This window comes from Hordeum vulgare, chromosome 1H (assembly GCF_904849725.1).
Source record: "Hordeum vulgare subsp. vulgare chromosome 1H, MorexV3_pseudomolecules_assembly, whole genome shotgun sequence".
NCBI classification, from domain to species: Eukaryota; Viridiplantae; Streptophyta; class Magnoliopsida; order Poales; family Poaceae; genus Hordeum; species Hordeum vulgare.
The window spans coordinates 515118662-515137776 of NC_058518.1; the positions used below are offsets into that span (position 1 = coordinate 515118662).

General features: G+C 42.7%; 1 protein-coding gene across 1 annotated transcript; it reads left to right on the plus strand.

Moving 5' to 3' along the window:
• Nucleotides 1–149: 149 nt before the first annotated feature.
• Nucleotides 150–2648, plus strand: LOC123452735 (ervatamin-B-like). The gene has a single exon (XM_045129448.1). It carries the CDS (start codon nt 1132–1134, stop codon nt 1822–1824), a length of 693 nt encoding a protein of 230 aa, XP_044985383.1. The 5' UTR covers nt 150–1131; the 3' UTR covers nt 1825–2648.
• Nucleotides 2649–19115: the final 16467 nt, after the last annotated feature.

A 19115-nucleotide genomic window follows, 5' to 3' on the forward strand; every position in this document is an offset into this window, starting at 1 on the left:
TGATGTGGAGGAAGGAACCAAATAAAATCGGAGCAGCACCCCATTGAGTAAAAAGTGAAGCTTCTGGGTCCTGGGTTAATGGAAAGTTTTACCATATTTCCCTCCAACGGGAAATGTCAGGAGAAAGTACACCTGCATACCAGGAATGCAAAGCACGAATTTCATTACCAAGCTGACTAAGTAAAGCTGAGAATAGCAAAGTTAGTTCAGCAGACTGTTTCATACTCCATACATCCAGTCCAAAACTAATGTTTGAAAAAAAGGGAAGTGTAAGCAAAGCGGAAGGCCACTATGTTCAGTACACCCTTCTTCCCTTTAGATCTGAACATATATTTACTCTGAATTACCATTTCATTCTTGTGTTGGCCTGCATTTATATTTCTCACAAATTATCATTTTGTAGGTATTGCAGTCCAAATGTTGTGATGGCTGTTGCTTCAGTCAGTGTCGGTGGAATACCGTTATGGTATCTGATGACTCGACGGATCGGCTGTTCTTCATGCAATGGCATGTATGCCTCGCCTTGCACCGCTGAGCCGGAATGTAGACCATCAAGAGTGGACTGGGTTGAGGCTGGTGCCGTCTCCCGTGCAGTCAGGAATCAGTATAGTTGTAGTAAGTGTCTCAATCTTCACTATTTAATTTTTTTTGTCGACGCCGGGCTGCAACCTCGTCAACGCTTTTCTCTTCGGCAGCATGTGTGTGTTCTTGTGTGGGTCGCCAGGTCGTCCTATGTTCCTTGTTTTTGTGGGCATGATGTGACGGTTTTTGCCCGGTTTTCTGTTAATTAACAAAGCAATTCTCTTTGACCTTTTTTAATGAATCGGGCCCTAAGGGACCGCGTTTCAAAAAAAAACTCAAATCTTGATAGGCCTCTTATTCTAAGCTTCAATCATATTGTTGACCTTATCCTGTGAAACGCCAAATTGCACTTGCAGAACAATGTTCCTCAAGATTAGGTGTGCTGGAATCCAACACACGTTGCACCAATGCATACAAAGATAAATGTAATTACGGCACTCTTTGTTAATACATGTGAAGTTATTTGTATTGCACAAGTAAAGGAGAATTGACAGTAAAAGTTCACTGGGCTGAAGTAGCGCCTATTGATAACACGCAATTAAATAGGACATGTTTATGTTTATTTCTATTCATTTTTTGAACTCCTTGTGGCAGGTTAGTGTTTATTTCTATTCATTTTTTGAACTCCTTGTGGCAGGTTGCTGCTGGGCTATGGTGGTTGTAGCAGCTATTGAGGCTCTATATTATATCAAAAGAAAGGAGGCACTTCTGCTATCAGTTCAGGAGCTGATCGACTGTGATACGAAAAGCTTCGGATGTGCAGGTGGCTACACTGAAAACGCGCTCAAGTACGTCCAGAAGAATGGTATATCCAAAGAATCGGACTATGGGTACATGGGCCGCGAACGTATACTAGGTTGCAAGAAAAGTAAGACACCAGCAGCAGCAATCACAGGTTTCAGAACAATCGATAACCCAAACGAAGAATCGCTGGAGGAGGCAGTATCACAACAACCGGTTATCATTCGCTTGCAGTGCTCAGGGAGCTTCCGAGAGTATAAAGGGGGTATTATTGACTCGCCACCAGCTGCACCCAAAAGCGAAGGGATGTTTGTGCACTACGTCCTGATCGTCGGTTATGACACTGACTCCGCTGGTGTCAAGTTCTGGCGTATCAAGAACACTGCCGGTGAGGGTTGGGGCGAGGGAGGCTTCGGGAAACTCCCCAGGCACGTCGCTGACCAGCGAGGCGTGCTGGGTATGTTTATGTATCCAGCAATGTATCCGGTGCTGGACAGCTGACCTGTTAGTTGACTGTCCCTTGGCACACCAGATTTGGTTTGAGGTGCTTTCATGGTTGGGACTTGGTATGCCCCATGCATGTGTTGTTTAGTTATTCTTCCCATGAATGCCTTAGGTTGTACAGAAGTGATGAAAGCTTGTAATGATTCATTGTGATTTCAGGCTCACCGGCAAACGTGGTGCTAAATGCATACATGGCAAAATTATGTTCTACTCTTGATAAGTGCCGGCTAAATTGAAGGTTTCTCACTGTAAGACTGCAGCATTAATTCCCACGTATAGCCACAGATTGAGAAAAGCAAAATAAGCATGATCCAAAAGCTTTGGCAACTCAGACAGTTTAACATAAATACATTAATTCAGAGGAAACTTGTTCATGAGACCCCGAACTCCCACGTTCCAGCCTGCATTATGCCAGCAGGTCTCACGTTCCAGTTTAACATATTGAAATCAGAGAGGGGGGGAGGGGGGCTAGCAGAATAGAACCAAGACCTCACTGGAATAAGTAATAGTGGTCATAAAACAGCTCACCGGCTGTTGTATATGTACTCCTAAATCAGCTAGTTGATTGATGTTATTATTAACGCAATTGCTGCCTAACATGGTGTGGTCATAAAACAAACAATTGCCTGCCTCCGATTCTCGCGGCATTGCATTGGAACACACCGGCATCCCCTGCCAAGGCTGGGCGAGGAGCGCTTAGTTTGGATGCAACCCCGCCGGTTCTGGGGAAATGGCAGGATAAACGCCACAGAAATGTATCGCTGATGTACAGAAGAGTGCGTCCTTTTGACCTACTATGTGATTTGCGGGGGGAATGGTTGAGCGTGCCGTACCTTGCGTTTGCATTGTGTGCTGTATGTGAAGACTGACTGACGCCTCCACTCAGCCATGGCCGCCTCACATCGCCTCGCCTCCGCCATGGCCCCCTCTAAGAAGCACTCCACCATGTCTGTTCATTCATTCACATAAATAAACACTTGGTCATTAATTCACTTTCAGTAGCAGGGATTGATGATCCCATTCACATAAGTAAGCAATTGGTGATTCATTCACTTTGAGTAGCAGGGATTGATGACCGAATCGGCCACCCATTCACATAAGTAAACACTTGAGCGGCAGGAATTGAAGATCGAATCGGCCAGGATGGGATGGCTCACCCATGGGGAGCTCGTCGGCGAGCAGTATGGTTGTGTGTGTCCGGGCCGGCTAGCTGGTTGAGGGTGGCGAGCAGGTCGCCCACGGCCTCCTCGCTGTACACCACATCGGACCCCCAATGGAGAAGGCCGCCGGCAGGAATACACCCAGATCGCAGAAAAACGGCGCCATTGCCACCGGAATGGGGATCTGGAAAAAGAGACCAAGAGTCAAGTCTGGTAGGAAACGGGAGAGAGAGTGAGACTACTCACCGGCATGGGGATCTGTCCAGCAGGAGCAGGAGCAGGAGAGGTCGACGGCGACAAGCAAAACGGCTGGCTGCTCTAGGATAGGGATAGGGATAGGGATAGAGAGAGTGGCAGGAGCGCGTGCAACTCCAAACACGAACGTTCGTTCCATACCGTTTTCCGACCATTTTGTTTTGTTTTCGACAAGACTGCTCAATTTTTGTTTTCTTGATGGAAAAACCGCTCAAACTATTCTTTTATCTGCGGGAGAAAATCATACCAAAAAAGAATTACAACCAGGTTTGTCAACTATAACGTTGACTAGCTACAAGAGCCGTCCTCCCACTTTCCTCGTCGAAATTGGACAAACGTTGTTATAGCATACGAGTGACGGAGCCAAGATTTGGATAGGAGGGGGCAAGTCAAAAAAAAAAAATCCAATACAAAAGTTATCATATACAAGATATCTTAGCCGCTCAAGGGACATAAAAATGTCATTACATTCCTACTAACTTAAAGTGGCCTCTACGATTGTCGATCAAATCAAAAATATTAACAATTTCATCACAAGCTGCTGAATTTTTTATGTAAATTATTATGCAATGGCGAAGCAAATCATCTCCCATTTTACTTTGAAGACGTGTCTTGACAATCTTCATAGCCGAGAAAGCCCGCTCTGCAGTCGCCGTTGAGACTCAAAGAGTGATAACTAGTCTCAACAACCTATCAACCATTGGATATGAAGAAGTTTTACCTGTTTTAACCACTCCTTTTGTTAAACTAGCAATAGATGGTAAGGTCATCACTTCTTGATGGTTGCACACATCTAGCTGAAAATGAGGTAGTTGACTTTCCAACTGACCTAATTCTTGATTTGAAAATTTAGTGGGATAATTTTTTTCTGCAAGGGTGCTTATATCTGGGATATCAAAAGATTCATCCCTTGGATCCAATGATGAACAGAAAGTAAGGAGCTCAGTTGCTTGGGTATTGAATCGATCATTCAATTCACTTAGTTGTTGATCAACTGCAACACTGAAAATATCAACTTTGTAGTGGTGGAGCGTTGTTGTGTAGTCATGTTTATTTCGAGATTTGATAACATCAGCATACCTATTAATTTCATTACAAAGTCAGCTCAATTCTCAAGATAAAAATCAACAAAGATATAAGTTTAAGTAATTTTAGAAAGTAGACGAACATACTTGCGGTCCAAATCTGGGATATCAATCTCGTGCTCGACACAAAAAGATTTGACCTCCTCTAAAATAGATTCCCAAGCATGTTCCCTTAGCTCACCAAGTATGACCTTTGTGTTAGAAACAGAACCCAAGGCATTTAAAATATCCAAAGATTTGTATTGAAGTTTCTGACACAACACATCAGTGATCTTCATAATCTTTTCCATCAGATGTAGAATGAACACAAAATCAAACGATATGACAATTTTAAGGTATCCAACGGCATCTCCACGAGAATATTTTGTGACTGAACGATCAGTTCCTATACCTCTTAAGATGGCAACTGTAGCAGCAAACATCTTCTTTAAACTCTGTATGGACTTATAGTGTGAACTCCATCTTGTGTCTCCTGGTCTCTGTAAGATTCCTATTTGGTTTTGCCCTCTACCTGTATCAAGTTCTCCCAACTTGATTCCACGAGCAATTTCCTCCGCTTGGTTTGCTAGTAGTTCACCGCAGCGCTTTGTAGAAGCACTAACAACATTTATTACAAAATTTTCATTCTGAAAGAAGTTATGCACCTCATGTACCTCTCGTGATGCAGCAACAAGCGTCAATTGTAATTGATGAACCATACAATGAATATAATAGGCATATGGACATTCACCGGGAATAAGGGTCTTCAATCCATTTCATTCCCCTCTCATATTGCTTGCACCATCATATGCTTGGCCCCTGATGTCTTGTACGCTTAAGTTATTATCTCACGGTACATCACAAATTGCATTTTTCAAAGTTAAGGCAGCAGTGTCATTAACATGAACTAGATCAAGGAAACACTCAATTATTTCTGCTTCTTTGTTGGCAACCCGAAGAACAACTGTCATTTGTTCTTTTTTTGATTCATCATGAGCTTCATCTACCATTATACAGAACTTGGCATTGCCTATTTCTTCTTTAGTTGCTTTTTGCACCTCTCGAGCAAGTATGCCAACAACCTCTTTCTGAACTTCTCCGGATGTATACTTCGCATTACTTGAAGCATTTTCCAGAACAATGGTTGCAACGCCCTTATTGTAACAAGCGAGAATCTTAACCATTTTAAGAAAATTTCCTTGGTTCTTAGACCCTGCAGATTCATCATGACCTCTAAAAGTACAAGCTTGGAATATCAGCCACCTAATGGGACAAAGCAACTAGATGTTAGATACCAAAATATTAAGTCATGTCAAATTTTAGTTGATGTAAAAAAATTGCTTACCTCATGGCATCAATGGTAGTCTTAAGCCTCAATCTCGCATCAGTAACTAGTTTCTTATTTTGCTTTTTTACCACCTTGTCTATATGAGTCATACTAGTCTTGAGATCTTCATATCACCGAACTGAATAGTTGAGAGCAGAGTCAGGACCCCCAACATGAGTTAGAAAAGCACACACTTTTCCATCATTAACCTTTTTCTAGTTTCTAAAACTGAGAATGTATAGACCCACATCTCCAACAGGATTTTTTGAGAAGAGAAAGCATGGCAAACAATAAGCGCTATCAGTGTGAGTTGAATACTCAAGCCACCAGAAATATGTGTACCAATGTTTTTGAAAACGACGACAATGTTTAGACTTTTTAGCAAATGGGTATTCTTCTAACTCTGGTCGATATGTGATACGTCTCCAACGTATCTATAATTTTTTATGGTTCCATGTTATTATCTTGTCAAACTTTGGATGTTTTGTATGCCTTTTATATCTTTTTTGAGACTAACTTATTAACTCAGTGCCAAGTGACAGTTCCTGTTTTTTTCGTGTTTTTGACCCTTTTCAGAGGAGAATATTAAACGTAGTCCAAACGGAATAAAACCTCCGAAAAGATTTTTTTTCCGAAACAGAAGATACATGGGGAGCGTGAGAACCAAGGCAGAGGCCACCAGGGGAGGCCACAAGCCCCCTAGGCGCAGCCAGGGGGCGCGCCTAGCAGGCTTGTGGGCCTCCCGTGGCTCCTCTGCCCTACTTCTTCCGCCTATAAATCCCCGAAAAATCCAAAACCACGAGAGAGATCCACGAAAATACTTTTCTGCCGCCGCAAGCTTCTGTCTCCGCAAGATCCCATCTCGGGCACGTTCTGGTGCCCTGCCGGAGGGGAGATTCGGATACGGAGGGCTTCTTCATCAACACCATTGCCTCTCCGATGATGCGTGAGTAGTTCACCATAGACCTTCGGGTCCATAGCTAGTAGCTAGATGGCTTCTTCTCTCTCTTGGATCTTCAATACAAAATTTTCCATGATCTTCATGGAGATCTATCCGATGTAGTCTTCTTTTGCGGTGTGTTTGTCGAGATCCGATGAATTGTGGATTTATGATCAGATTATCTATGAATCTTATTTGAGTTTTTTCTTATCTCTTATATGCATGATTTCATATCCTTGTAATTCTCTTGGAGTTGTGGGTTCTGTTTGGCCAACTTGATCTATGATTCTTGCAATGGAATAAGTGCTTGGTTTTGGGTTCATACCGTGCGGTGACCTCACCCAGTGACAGAAGGGGTAGCGAGGCACGCATTGTGTTGTTGCCATCAAGGGTAAAAAGATGGGGTTTATATCTATTGCATGAATTTATCTCTTTACGTCATGTCATCTTGCTTAAGGCGTTACTCTGTTCGTCATGAACTCAATACACTAGATGCATGCTGGATAGCGGTCGATGTGTGGAGTAATAGTAGTAGATGCAGAAAATATCGGTCTACTTGTCTTGGACGTGATGCCTATATGTATGATCATTGCCTTAGATATCGTCATGAGTTTGCGCGGTTCTATCAATTGCTCGACAGTAATTCGTTCACCCACCATAATATTTGTTATCTTGAGAGAAGCCTCTAGTGAACACTATGGTCTCCGGGCCTACTTCACATCATATTTTCCGCCTTACAATTTTACTTTGTTGCGCTTTCCGCCTTCAGATCTCACCTTGCAATCAATCGTGAAGGGATTGACAACCTCTTTGTAGCGTTGGGTGCAAGTTTGCTGTTTTTGCGTAGGTGCATCAGTGCTTCATCTTGATACTCCTACTGAATTGATACCTTGGTTCTCAAACTCAGGGAAATACTTACTTCTACTGTGCTGCATCACCCTTTCCTCTTCAAGGGAAAAAATCCAACGCAAGCTCAAGAGGTAGCAAGAATAATTTCTGGCGCCGTTGCCGGGGAGCATCAAGTGAAGCTTGTCCAAGTAAGTATCGCAAACTCGTCTCTTGCATTTAAATTTTTTGCCTCTCGTTTTCCTCTCCCCCATTTCTGAAAAACAAAAATTTACAAAAAAAATTGCCTTTTTCGTTCGCCCTTTTCTTTCGCTTGCTTTCTGTTCGCTTGTGTGCTTGTGTGCTTGCTGAAGTCACCATGACTGAAAACACCAAACTTTGTGAATTCTTGAATACTAATAATAATGATTTTATTAATACTCTGATTTCTCCCGCCACTAGTTCAAAATCATATAAAATAAATGTTGCTTTGCCGAATCTTGTTATGAAAGAGCAATTCTCCAGCCTTCCTAGTGAAGATGCCGCATCCCATCTTAATACCTTCATTCAGTTACGCGATATGCAAAAGAAGAAAGATGTGGATAATGATGTGATTAAATTGAAGCTATTTTCGTTCTCATTGCGAGATCGAGCAAAAACTTGGTTTTCATCTTTGCCCAAAAATAGTATTGATTCTTGGAATAAGTGCAAAGATGCTTATATATCCAAGTATTTTCTGCCGGCTAAGATTATCTCTCTCCGTAATGATATCATGAATTTCAAACAACTTGATCATGAACATGTTGCACAAGCTTGGGAGAGAATGAAATTAATGATTAGAAATTGTCCCGCTAATGGCTTGAGCCTTTGGATGATTATCCAAATCTTTTACGCTGGCTTGAATTTCGCTTCTAGAAATATCTTGGACTCCGCCTCAGGTGAAACGTTCATGGAAATCACGTTAGAGGAAGCCACAAAGCTCTTAGACAACATCATGACAAACTACTCTCAATGGCACACTGAAAGGTCACCTACTAGTAAGAAGGTACACGCTATAGAAGAAATTAACTCGTTGAGTGCTAAGATGGATGAGTTAATGAATTTGGTTGCTAGTAGAAGTGCTCCTTTGGATCCTAATGATATGACTTTGTCTTCTTTGATTGAGAGTAGCAACGCTAGCTTGGACGTTAATTTTGTTGGTAGGAATAACTTTGGCAACAACAATGACTTTAGAGGAAACTATGTTCCTAGGCCTTTTCCTAGTAACTCCTTTAATAACTTTGGCAACTCCTACAACAATACTCATGGAAATTACAATAGATTACCCTCTGATCTAGAGAGTAATATCAAAGAGTTCATTAACTCTCAAAAGATTTTCAATGCGTCCATAGAGGAAAAACTACTCAAAATTGACGATTTGGCTAAGAGCGTGGATAGAATTTCTTGTGATGTTGATGCTTTGAAAGTTAGATGTGCTCGTCCCAAAATCGACATGGATGAAACTTTAAAAGCTATGCGTGTTTCCATGATTGAGAGCCAAGAAAGAACCGCCCAAATTCATGCTAGACATGAATGGCTTAAAAAGGCGTGTTCTCGTCATGAGAATCACGAAGATCTTAAAGTGCTTGGTGTGACTCCCATTGAATCTTTGTTTTCTTGTGTCAAACCTAATGATTATGGGGCTGTATATGAATCCACTTTGGTTGAAAAGTGCCCCAATGATTCGGAGTCCATCTATCTTGATGCTAAAAACATTAAAAGTGGAGTAGAAGACGTTAAAACTTTGAGTAGTAATGAAATTACTACCGTGGATTTCAAGGAATTCAATTATGATAGTTGCTCCTTGATTGAATGCATTTCTTTGATGCAATCCATGTTGAACTCTCCACATGCTTATAGCCAAAACAAAGCCTTTACCGATCATATCGTCGAAGCTATGATAAAATCTCTTGAAGAGAAACTTGAATTGGAAGTCTCTATACCTAGAAAGCTTCATGATGAGTGGGAACCTACCATCAAAATCAAAATAAAAAACTATGAGTGCAATGCTTTGTGTGATTTGGGTGCTAGTGTTTCTGCGATTCCAAAGTCTTTATGTGATGTTTTGGGTTTTAATGAGATTGAAGAGTGTTCTCTTAATTTGCATCTTGCTGATTCTACTGTCAAGAAACCCATGGGAAGGATCAATGATGTTCTTATTATTGCAAATAGGAATTATGTACCCGTGGATTTCATTGTGCTTGACATTGATTGCAATCCTACATGCCCTATTATTCTTGGTAGACCTTTCCTAAGGACTATTGGTGCTATCATCGATATGAAGGAAGGGAATATTAGATTTCAATTTTCTTTAAGGAAGGGCATGGAACACTTTCCTAGAAAGAAAATAAGATTGCCTTATGAATCCATGATGAGGGCCACTTATGGTTTGAGCACCAAAGACGACGATACGTGATTCTATCGCTTTTATGCCTAGCTAAGGGCGTTAAACAATAGCGCTTGTTGGGAGGCAACCCAATGAATTTATCTTTTTCTTTCTGTTTTGTTGATTTCACACTTTCATAATTCTGTTGTGATTGTGTTTTTGTGTTTCTTTTTTGTTTGATCCAAGCAAAGCCTTTATGACTAGTCTTGGTAATGGTTGTTTGATCCTGCTGGAAAAAGACAGAAACTTTTCGCTCACGAGATGATTTTTAATTTTTATTCAGAAAGTGCTATTGAGTTGATTATTTTTTTCTGCTGATTGATATGCTTTTTTTCCTAGGCCATTGTAATTTTTCAAATTTTTTGAGGTACCAGAAGTATACGAAGTATACAGATTTCTACAAACTAGTCTGTTTTTGACAGATTCTGTTTTTGTTGAGTTGGTTGCTTGTTTTGATGAAACTATGGTTAGTATCGGGGGGTACTAGCCATGGAAAAGTGAGAATACAGTAGCCCATCATCAATATAGATAGAATTCAAGTTTTATACAGTACCAAAAGAAGTGGTAGTTTGTTTTCTTGTACTAATGTTATCACAAGTTTCTGTTTAAGTTTTATGTTGTGAAGTTTTCAAGTTTTGTGTGATGTTCTCATGGACAAAGAGACAAGGAGTGGAAAGAGCTCAAGCTTGGGGATGCCCAAGGCACCCGAAGCCAAATTCAAGGACACCAAAAAACCTAAGCTTGGGGATGCCCCGGGAAGGCATCCCCTCTTTCGTCTTCAATCCATCGGTAACATTACTTGGAGCTATATTTTATTCACCACATGATATGTGTTTTGCTTGGAGCGTCTTGTATCATAGGAGTCTTTTCTTTTTGTTGTGTCAGAATCATCCTTGCTGCACACCTTTTTGAGAGAGAGAGACATGCATTCATCGTGATTTTGCTAGAATGCTCATAGTGCTTCACTTATATCTTTTGAGCATGATACTTTTGCTCTAGTGCTTCACTTATATCTTTTAGAGCACGGTGGTGCGTGATTTTGTAGTTGGCTTATGCTATGAAAGTAGTCCCAAATGTGCTAGGTACCCAAAGAGGATGCAAAAACCTCCATCTTCATGTGCATTGAGTAGAAAACGAAGTTTTGATTCCTCTCAATTAGTTTTGAGACATGGATTCGGTAATATTAAGAGTTATGTTAGTAGGGTGTTGTGAATCTAGAGATACTTGTGTTGGAGTTAGTGATTCCCGTAGCATGCACGTATGGTGAACCGCTATGTTAGGAAGTTGGAGCATAATTGATCTATTGATTGTCATCCTTTGTGTTGACGTCGGGATCGCGCGATGGTTTACACCTACCAACCCTTCCCCTCGGAGTACGCATTTAGCACTTTGTTTCGATTACTAATAAAAACTTTCGCAATAAGTATGTGAGTTCTTCATGACTAATGTGAGTCCATGGTATAGATGCACTTTCACCTTCCACCATTGCTAGCCTCTCTAGTGTCGCGCAATTCTCGCCGATGCACAAACCCACCAAATTCCTTCCTCAAAACAACCACCATATCTACCTACTATGGCATTTTTATAGCCATTCCGAGATATATTGCCATGCAACTACCACCGTTCCGTCTCATGACTTGTGTCGTCACTCTCATATTGCCATTGCATGATCGTAAGATAGCTAGCGAGATGTTTTAACGTCATACGCCATGCTAGATCGCTGCACACTGCCGGAGGCATTTCCTATGGAGTCATCATCATTTTGATCTTTGAGATGTGAGTAAATAAAAGTGTGATGATCATCATTATTAGAGCATTGTCCCATGTGAGGAAATAAAAAAAAAGAGGCCAAAGAGCCCAAAAACAAAAAAAAGGGAGAGAAAAAAGAGAGGCCTAAGAACCCAAATGAAAAAAAAGAGAAAAAGAGAGAAGGGACAATGCTACTATCTTTTTTCACACTTGTGCTTCATGTTAGCACCATGTTCTTCATGATTGAGAGCTTCTTGCTTTGTCACTACCATATGCTAGTGGGAATCTTCATTTTATAACTTGGCTTGTATATTCCAATGATGGGCTTCCTCAAAATTGCCCTAGGTCTTCGTGAGCAAGCAAGTTGGATGCACACCCACTAGTTTTCCTTTTGAGCTTTCACATACTTATAGCTCTAGTGCATCTCTTGTATGGCAATCCCTACTCATTCAGATTGATATCTATTAATGGGCATCTCCATAGCCTATTGATACGCCGAGTCAGTGTGACCATCTCCTCCTTTTTTGTCTCACAACCACCACCACACTCTATTCCACCTATAGTGCTATATCCATGGCTCGCGCTCATGTATTGCGTGATAGTTATAAAAGAAGCGAAGCCGAGAATTCTTACGACTATACTCCGGGCTACGAAGCCGAGAATTTAATTTCTTCTTTCTCACAACACGTGGTGTCTTCTTCTTCCTGGACTGTGACGGTTGTGACGGCTGTGACGGTTGTGGAGTATCAATATCTACCTCATGGTCCTGTGCCGTCTCTTCTTCTTCCTCTTCTTCTATGTCATCGATGGTCAGCTGACGACGTCAAGCTCTAGAGGAGCGGCTTGTACCACCTGTAAACACGTCCATGGACTGAGCACCGTGGCAAGAAAGCATAGCTGCCCACTTGTGGAAGCTTGACCTAAACTTCTGAGAAAACACAAAACACTATGTTAGACACAAATAAGTAATTCATTAAGACAAAAATGTGTAAACATGATCATACCTCCAACGTGGTCCTAAGAGTTCTCGCAGATGATGCACCTCCTCGGGGATGACTAAGTGCTACACTGGCATCGTTCACGCACATAAGGAACTCTCTACCCTTCAATTCATTAACACAACAAACATTCAGAATTAAAGAAGACAATGTAATGATGGTTGGTTCTGATTCATTCACTTACTAGTTCGTCATGCATGGGTGCATAGTCCACTTGACTACCTCCGGTCTCTCGCACATCCATGTTGAAGGCATGATACCCTTCTGCAGCAGATGGATCTTCTGACACCAACTCAGACCACTCTTCCCTAGTCCAACCGGGCTTAAGCTTCAACCGGTAACGCTCAGCATACCACACAAGATATTCCTGGTAGGCAGAATCATTGTGGGATCTATCCTCTTTTTCAATTAACCTCTCTCTCTGATTCCACATTGCTATCCACGATTGGTGTTTGACAGCCCAATCAGATATATCCTGATTGTTCCTTCGACTATACCTAAAATGATGCACGGTGGTTTAAACGATTATCAAACATAAACTTTCACAATGCTATAGTGCAAAATATCATGAAACATTTTGTCTTACCGATGCAGACTTGTGATTACACTGCTGGTCAACTCAGTTGGAATACCTTGGCGTATCCCAAATTGCCTGGCAACACGGTCTACAAACTGGTACTCGATAGCGTAAAAGCATATCATTGGACACCTAGACCTCCAAATATTACTATCACGCGTGCACATCTGGTTGAGGTCGTACTCACGATCTTCCTCATAAGGCCGCCAAAAAACCTACAACAATAGGACGAGCTGAGATGTTAGGTACACGTTCTAATATGGCCGTCAGAAAAACATACAATACAAGGAACTGAAATGTTGGTACATGCTTAGCAGTTAAGGTGTCCAGCTCGTTCACATAACACTTGTATCGCATATGAGAGCTTCCTGTGTAAACAGACACATGATCCCAATGATAGACAACTGTCGGGCGACGATATGGATCTTCATGATGAAGCCCTTCATGTGGATTGGGGTTTGGGTGATCAGGGTTCTTTAACATGGGCCGTCCAACCGGCAACCGCTCCCACATCCACACAGAGAGGCTCCACACAAACCCACACAATGAAGATGAATCTTTTGTCCTCATTGACGCCTGATACAACTGCAATTATACATAAATGTTAGCAATGTGTGACGCATGACAAATTAAAAAGAAAATGTCTGCAGAAGCTCTCACCTGACGATACAAGTATGATAGTGCTGCTGAACCCCAGCTAAACGGAACATCCTAGCTCCTTAGGCGCTCCAAATACATCCAGAGTGCCGAGTTACCGGTTGCGTCTGTGAAGACTACTTTGGTTAGTATATACCAAAGATAGGCCCGAGCATATTGTTGCACGACAATGTCATCGGCATCCGCAGGGCACGGTCCTCCTCTCACTTCTTTTAACCAGGAATGCTTCACTTTTGAGGGATCAAGCTTGCCTTCCAGAGCGGGAGGGGGTTCAACACCAATTAAGAGGCCAACCCGCTGTCGCCAGTTCACGGCACTGACATGACCCGTAACGGCATCGCCGTTGAGAGGAAGGCCTCTTATCATGGCCATGTCCTCTAAGGTCATCGTCATCTCCCCAAAAGGAAGGTGGAAAGAGTGTGTCTCGGGCCTCCAACGATCAGTCAGTGCGGTGAGAGTTGCATGGTTCACCGGTGGTGGGTTCCTCTTGAATTGCAAAACAAAGGGCAGCAGACCCAACCTTGCAATGTAGGGCTCGTATCGCACGTCGTAGGAAAAGTCATTTGCAGCATGACCCCTCATGCGCATAGCTACTACACCCTACAAAGAATGTGAGCTTCATGTCAGGACGACAAACAAACATAAAAAAACACAAATAATTGACAAGTCTTCGATTAATCCATCATACCTTACGATTCTCAATTGCAGGACCACGGTGCACTCTGTCAAACTCTTCTATTAATCCATCATACCAAGGGCCATTATCATTCGTCATCCTACGAAAAAATAACATACATCGAATTTCATCATCTCTCTTTTGCAAAAAAAAAAATAACCAAAGGACATGACATAGACCTACACATACGTATCTTAAAAAAATATGCCTAACTATGCCTAACATATATCATCCAACTGTATAATCTAACATATGCCTAACATATATCATCCAGTATGCTATACAAAAAAATCATCATCATCCAAATAAACTATGCCTAACTATACCTAACTATGCCTAACATATCTAACACCTACACATACATATCATCATCTAACATATTTATATACACAACATATTCAACTATATAATCTACCTAAAACTAAGACCTACATAATCTAATCTACACATACTTATATGCCTAACTATATAATCTACACATACATATTCAACTATACACATATTCAACATATTCAACATACATCTACATAAAATCTATTGAAACATATTCAACTATATAATCTAACAACTATCAAACAATCCCTAAAACTAAGAAAAAAACATCTAATCTAACATAACCTAATATACCAAAATACTATCAAAATATAATGTTAAAACAAAAAATAATTGGATAGTTTGGAGAACATTACCTCAATGAAGCTTGGGGGGTCAGATCTGTTAGTTTTGGTGGAGGAGGGAGTAGATCAGGGGGTGGTGAGGAGGAAGGTGGGGACGAGAGAGAGACAAAGAACGAACAGAGAGAGGGAGGGGTGAGGAGGAAGAAGGGGGGGGGGGCTGCAGTAGTTATCGGGGCCAGACGCCAGGGACTCTGGCGTCTCGTCATGTGGCCAGGACCAGACGCCATGGACCCTGGCGTCTAGGTACGCGCAAGTGGCACGAGTAGGTTTGCACTATATTGGCCTTATGAGACGCTAGGGACCCTAGCGTCTCGGTCTGGGACAGACGCCAGGGACCATGGTGTCTGGTCTCCTTGCCACGTCATCTGGTCAACGGGGGACAGGTCGAGCGGGCCATCACCAGACGCCAGGGTCCGTGACGTCTTCAGTGCAACCCAGACGTTGGGGTCACGTAAAAAAGTCAATTTTGAACTTATTTTTAAACTGGGGTCGCGTTTTGTTTGCAGCAAAGGTTATAAAAAAAAAATCGGCCCAAAGCCGGATACAGCCAAGACCCGCACGAGTTAATGCCACGCTATCATTATCCACTAGCAGAACTGCAGAACATGGAATATTTCAGTAAGCATGTAAGCAAAGAACGAGCAGTGAACGGCAATTGGTAAGAGATCAGCTGGATACAAAGGACACACGTATGTACAGAGCCCTGCGAGGCTGCAACCCGTCAACATGGGATGGTCGGTCTGCTGTATCAGCCATCCATCATGAGTTGCTGGCGTGTAAGAAGGAAAGGAAAAAAAATCCCTCAGCCCTCGTTTGGTTAAGAGGGATTTGGGAGGTTTTGAGAGGAAATTTTCGAAAGGGCCAGAAACTCACAGATCCTCGGATGTCTATTTGATAGGAGGGGTTTGCTTAGCCCAATCCCCTCCGTTCCCCTTCAATTCTTTTCTATCCATGTGTTTCAAAACCCTCCTCGATGGACTAGTGAAAGCAAAGCCCCGCGGATTTGAAAGAATTGGATGGAACAAAGGGATTCACTCAATCCCCTGAAATCGCTCACTCTCAAAACCTCCCCAACCCCCCTTAACCAAACGAAGCCTCAGCGGTTCAGCACCATGAAACGGAGCTACACCCCACGTGGAGTAGTGCCATAAAGCACTAGTACTATTTCATCAACAAGACAAAGAAGAAAAAGGAAAAATGATCGATCTATACGCAGATGATGGCCCGAGTTGGTTAGCAAATACAACACCAGATTCACATTGATCGCTCTGCAGCAAGAAATAGTACAGCGAAATATTACAACCGGGTCTCATCAATCGAACACCGTCGTCCTAAATCAGGTGCTATCTTTCTCATCTATTTTTTATACACATTATTCATCGAAAGACAATTACTTTGCATTGCAATATCTTTTATCCAGAATAATTATTAAGTATAAAAATGGTATTATATTGTTTGTACGGAGCCCGGTCAACATCAACCCGACGCGGGATAGGCGTCCGGTTTACAAACGTCGTGGTCAATTTGCCGTCCACATCGGTTTACAGTGTCATGGTCAACTCGCCATCAACGCCGGCTTACAATGACACGGCCAACTCTCACGCCCGCGCAACCATGACGGCGGCCAACTCTCACATATGCGCGACCAAGACAGCTTACAATGATGCGGCCAACTCTCACGTATGCGCGACCAAGACGGCTTACAATGATGCGGCCAACTCTCACATCCGGACGACCAAGGCGGCTTGCAACGTCGCGACCGATTCTCGAGTCTGTGCCAAATCGCCAGATAACTCTCGCACTCAACTCAACTCACCGGTGCAGTGCTCGCTTGTGCAAGCCACCCAACAGACGGACGCAAGTCGCCGCTCCCATGGTCCGGTTTTTATCAACATATCGATGCAGTGCTCGTTATACGAGCCACCCAACAGATGTGCGCGAGTCACCGGGCCCATGGACCGTTCTCCATCAACATATCAGTGCAGTGCTCGCGTGTATGAGCCGCCCAACAGACACGTGCAAGCCATCGTCCCTACGGTCTGTTCTCCATCAACATATCGGTGTGGTGCTCTCCTATACGAGCCGCCCAAAGGACGCATGCAAGATGCCTTTGCGGCCCATCTCCCCCAACAACATTGGAGCAAAGGAAAACATGACATTCGTATCTTACACAACATCATCAAAACACGGACCAGCTCTAACTTGCGTCGGATTGTTCAATGGATCGGCGCATTGGCCAATATTATCTACTTCAGCATATCAAACGTAACATGAGAGTTTGTCAAGGAAACATCCCTCGTGAAGCTACAATTTGAGTCGGTCATTATTGAACCGGCAATTCAAAGCAAGCAACAAAGGAAAAGGAAAGTGGTCCTGGAGGAACCACGAAAGCCGGGCCACCCGAGAATTAAGCACGGGTCAAAAATCCATCATCAACTGTCAAATCTTATGCCGGTTTATGCCACAATCAAGTATGGAGAATCTCAAGCCGCCTCCTTGAGTCGACTTAAGACTCGGGGGCTACATGGACATGGCTCGGCAGACTCATCCCAGACTCAACTCGGATGAATAATTCCAGAACCCCGGGTTGTTACAGAAAAATTAAGCCGGTCTTGGGGGCTGTTGCCTCATTGACGAGAAGATTTCAAAATCGCCCAAGAAGACAAGTCGACATGATGCGACCGCCCAAACATGGGTGCCCGACCTTATTGGCGGATGATTCATAAGCCGTTCAAGCATGGACGCTATCAGTATCAAACAAGATAAGTTGCCACGATGCACTTGTTCAAACATGGGTACTGGTAAGCCAAAGAGGACCAAAGTTACCACGTTGCACGGTTCAAACATGGGCGCCTTATATGATTTTGAGGATTAAGTCGGCTTACTTGGGGCTACTAGTCCCTAAGTCGTTTTGCAGTAAGAACGTAAACGCTTCTATAATCCTATGTCCGAATTTTCCCTAATCATAGGTCACTTGGGGGAGCCGGCATATGGAAAATAGTCAAACCATGGGTTCACTGAACTTGCTTCACTGAAGCCTGACTTGTGCCTGATCCGTCAGCCTAAACAACAAAGGCTGTTTCAAAAGCCTCTTTAGGGTAGCACTAGAGCCCTGCAAGCTCGTCCTAGCCTGCCGTGGCTCACTGAGTCGGCTTAACCTTTTCGGATACCACTAGAGCCTTGAGAGCTCATCCTACCCGTCGTGACTCACTGAGTCGGCCGCCATGACTCACTGAGTCAGCTTATTTAAAATAACTTGATGCCATACTATGGTGTTGCCATCATTGTTTTATCATATACATGCATCATATTGCATTGCATCATGCATCATACATACATATCATGCCGGTCTTCAAACCGGGTCAAAGCATAAATTTTTGCAGGAGCAAATAAATCTTTAATAGCCAATATGGCTGGATTTTCATCATGGTTTATCATAACCAGTGTTCAATGATTGGGGTTTTTTTAAAGTCAGCTCGGAAGAATTGATTATTTTCAAAGAGCTGCCCTATCACATATAATGTCGGGTCATCTAATTGACCGGCTCTTGGATTTCTTCAACTTGTGCTCTGTAGTAAACTACAACACTTATGGATTTCTCAACCATATATTTGCCGAGTCACATTGCAACCACGGCCAAGGATTTCTTTCATCACAAAGGTATCATGAGAGTGGATATGATTCTACGATGGAAGGAATAGTCCCAAGTCGCTTCAGGCACGCAACCCGGCACTTGGGGGCTACATTATTCAAATCAATATTGCATCAAAGTATGAAAGTCCCAAGTCGCTGCAGGCACGCAACCCGGCACTTGGGGGCTACATTATTCAAATCGATATTACATCAAAGTATGAAGGTCCCATGTCGCTGCAAGCATGCACCATGACACTTGGGGGCTAATGCAATCCGCTTTTCAAATCATCACATCATCAAAAGACCCGGCTACCTCAAGGAGATA

What these genes read in the sequence shown, in the direction of transcription:
- LOC123452735 (XM_045129448.1), top strand. Translation starts at nt 1,132, where the DNA reads ATGTTTATGTTTATTTCTATTCATTTTTTGAACTCCTTGTGGCAGGTT.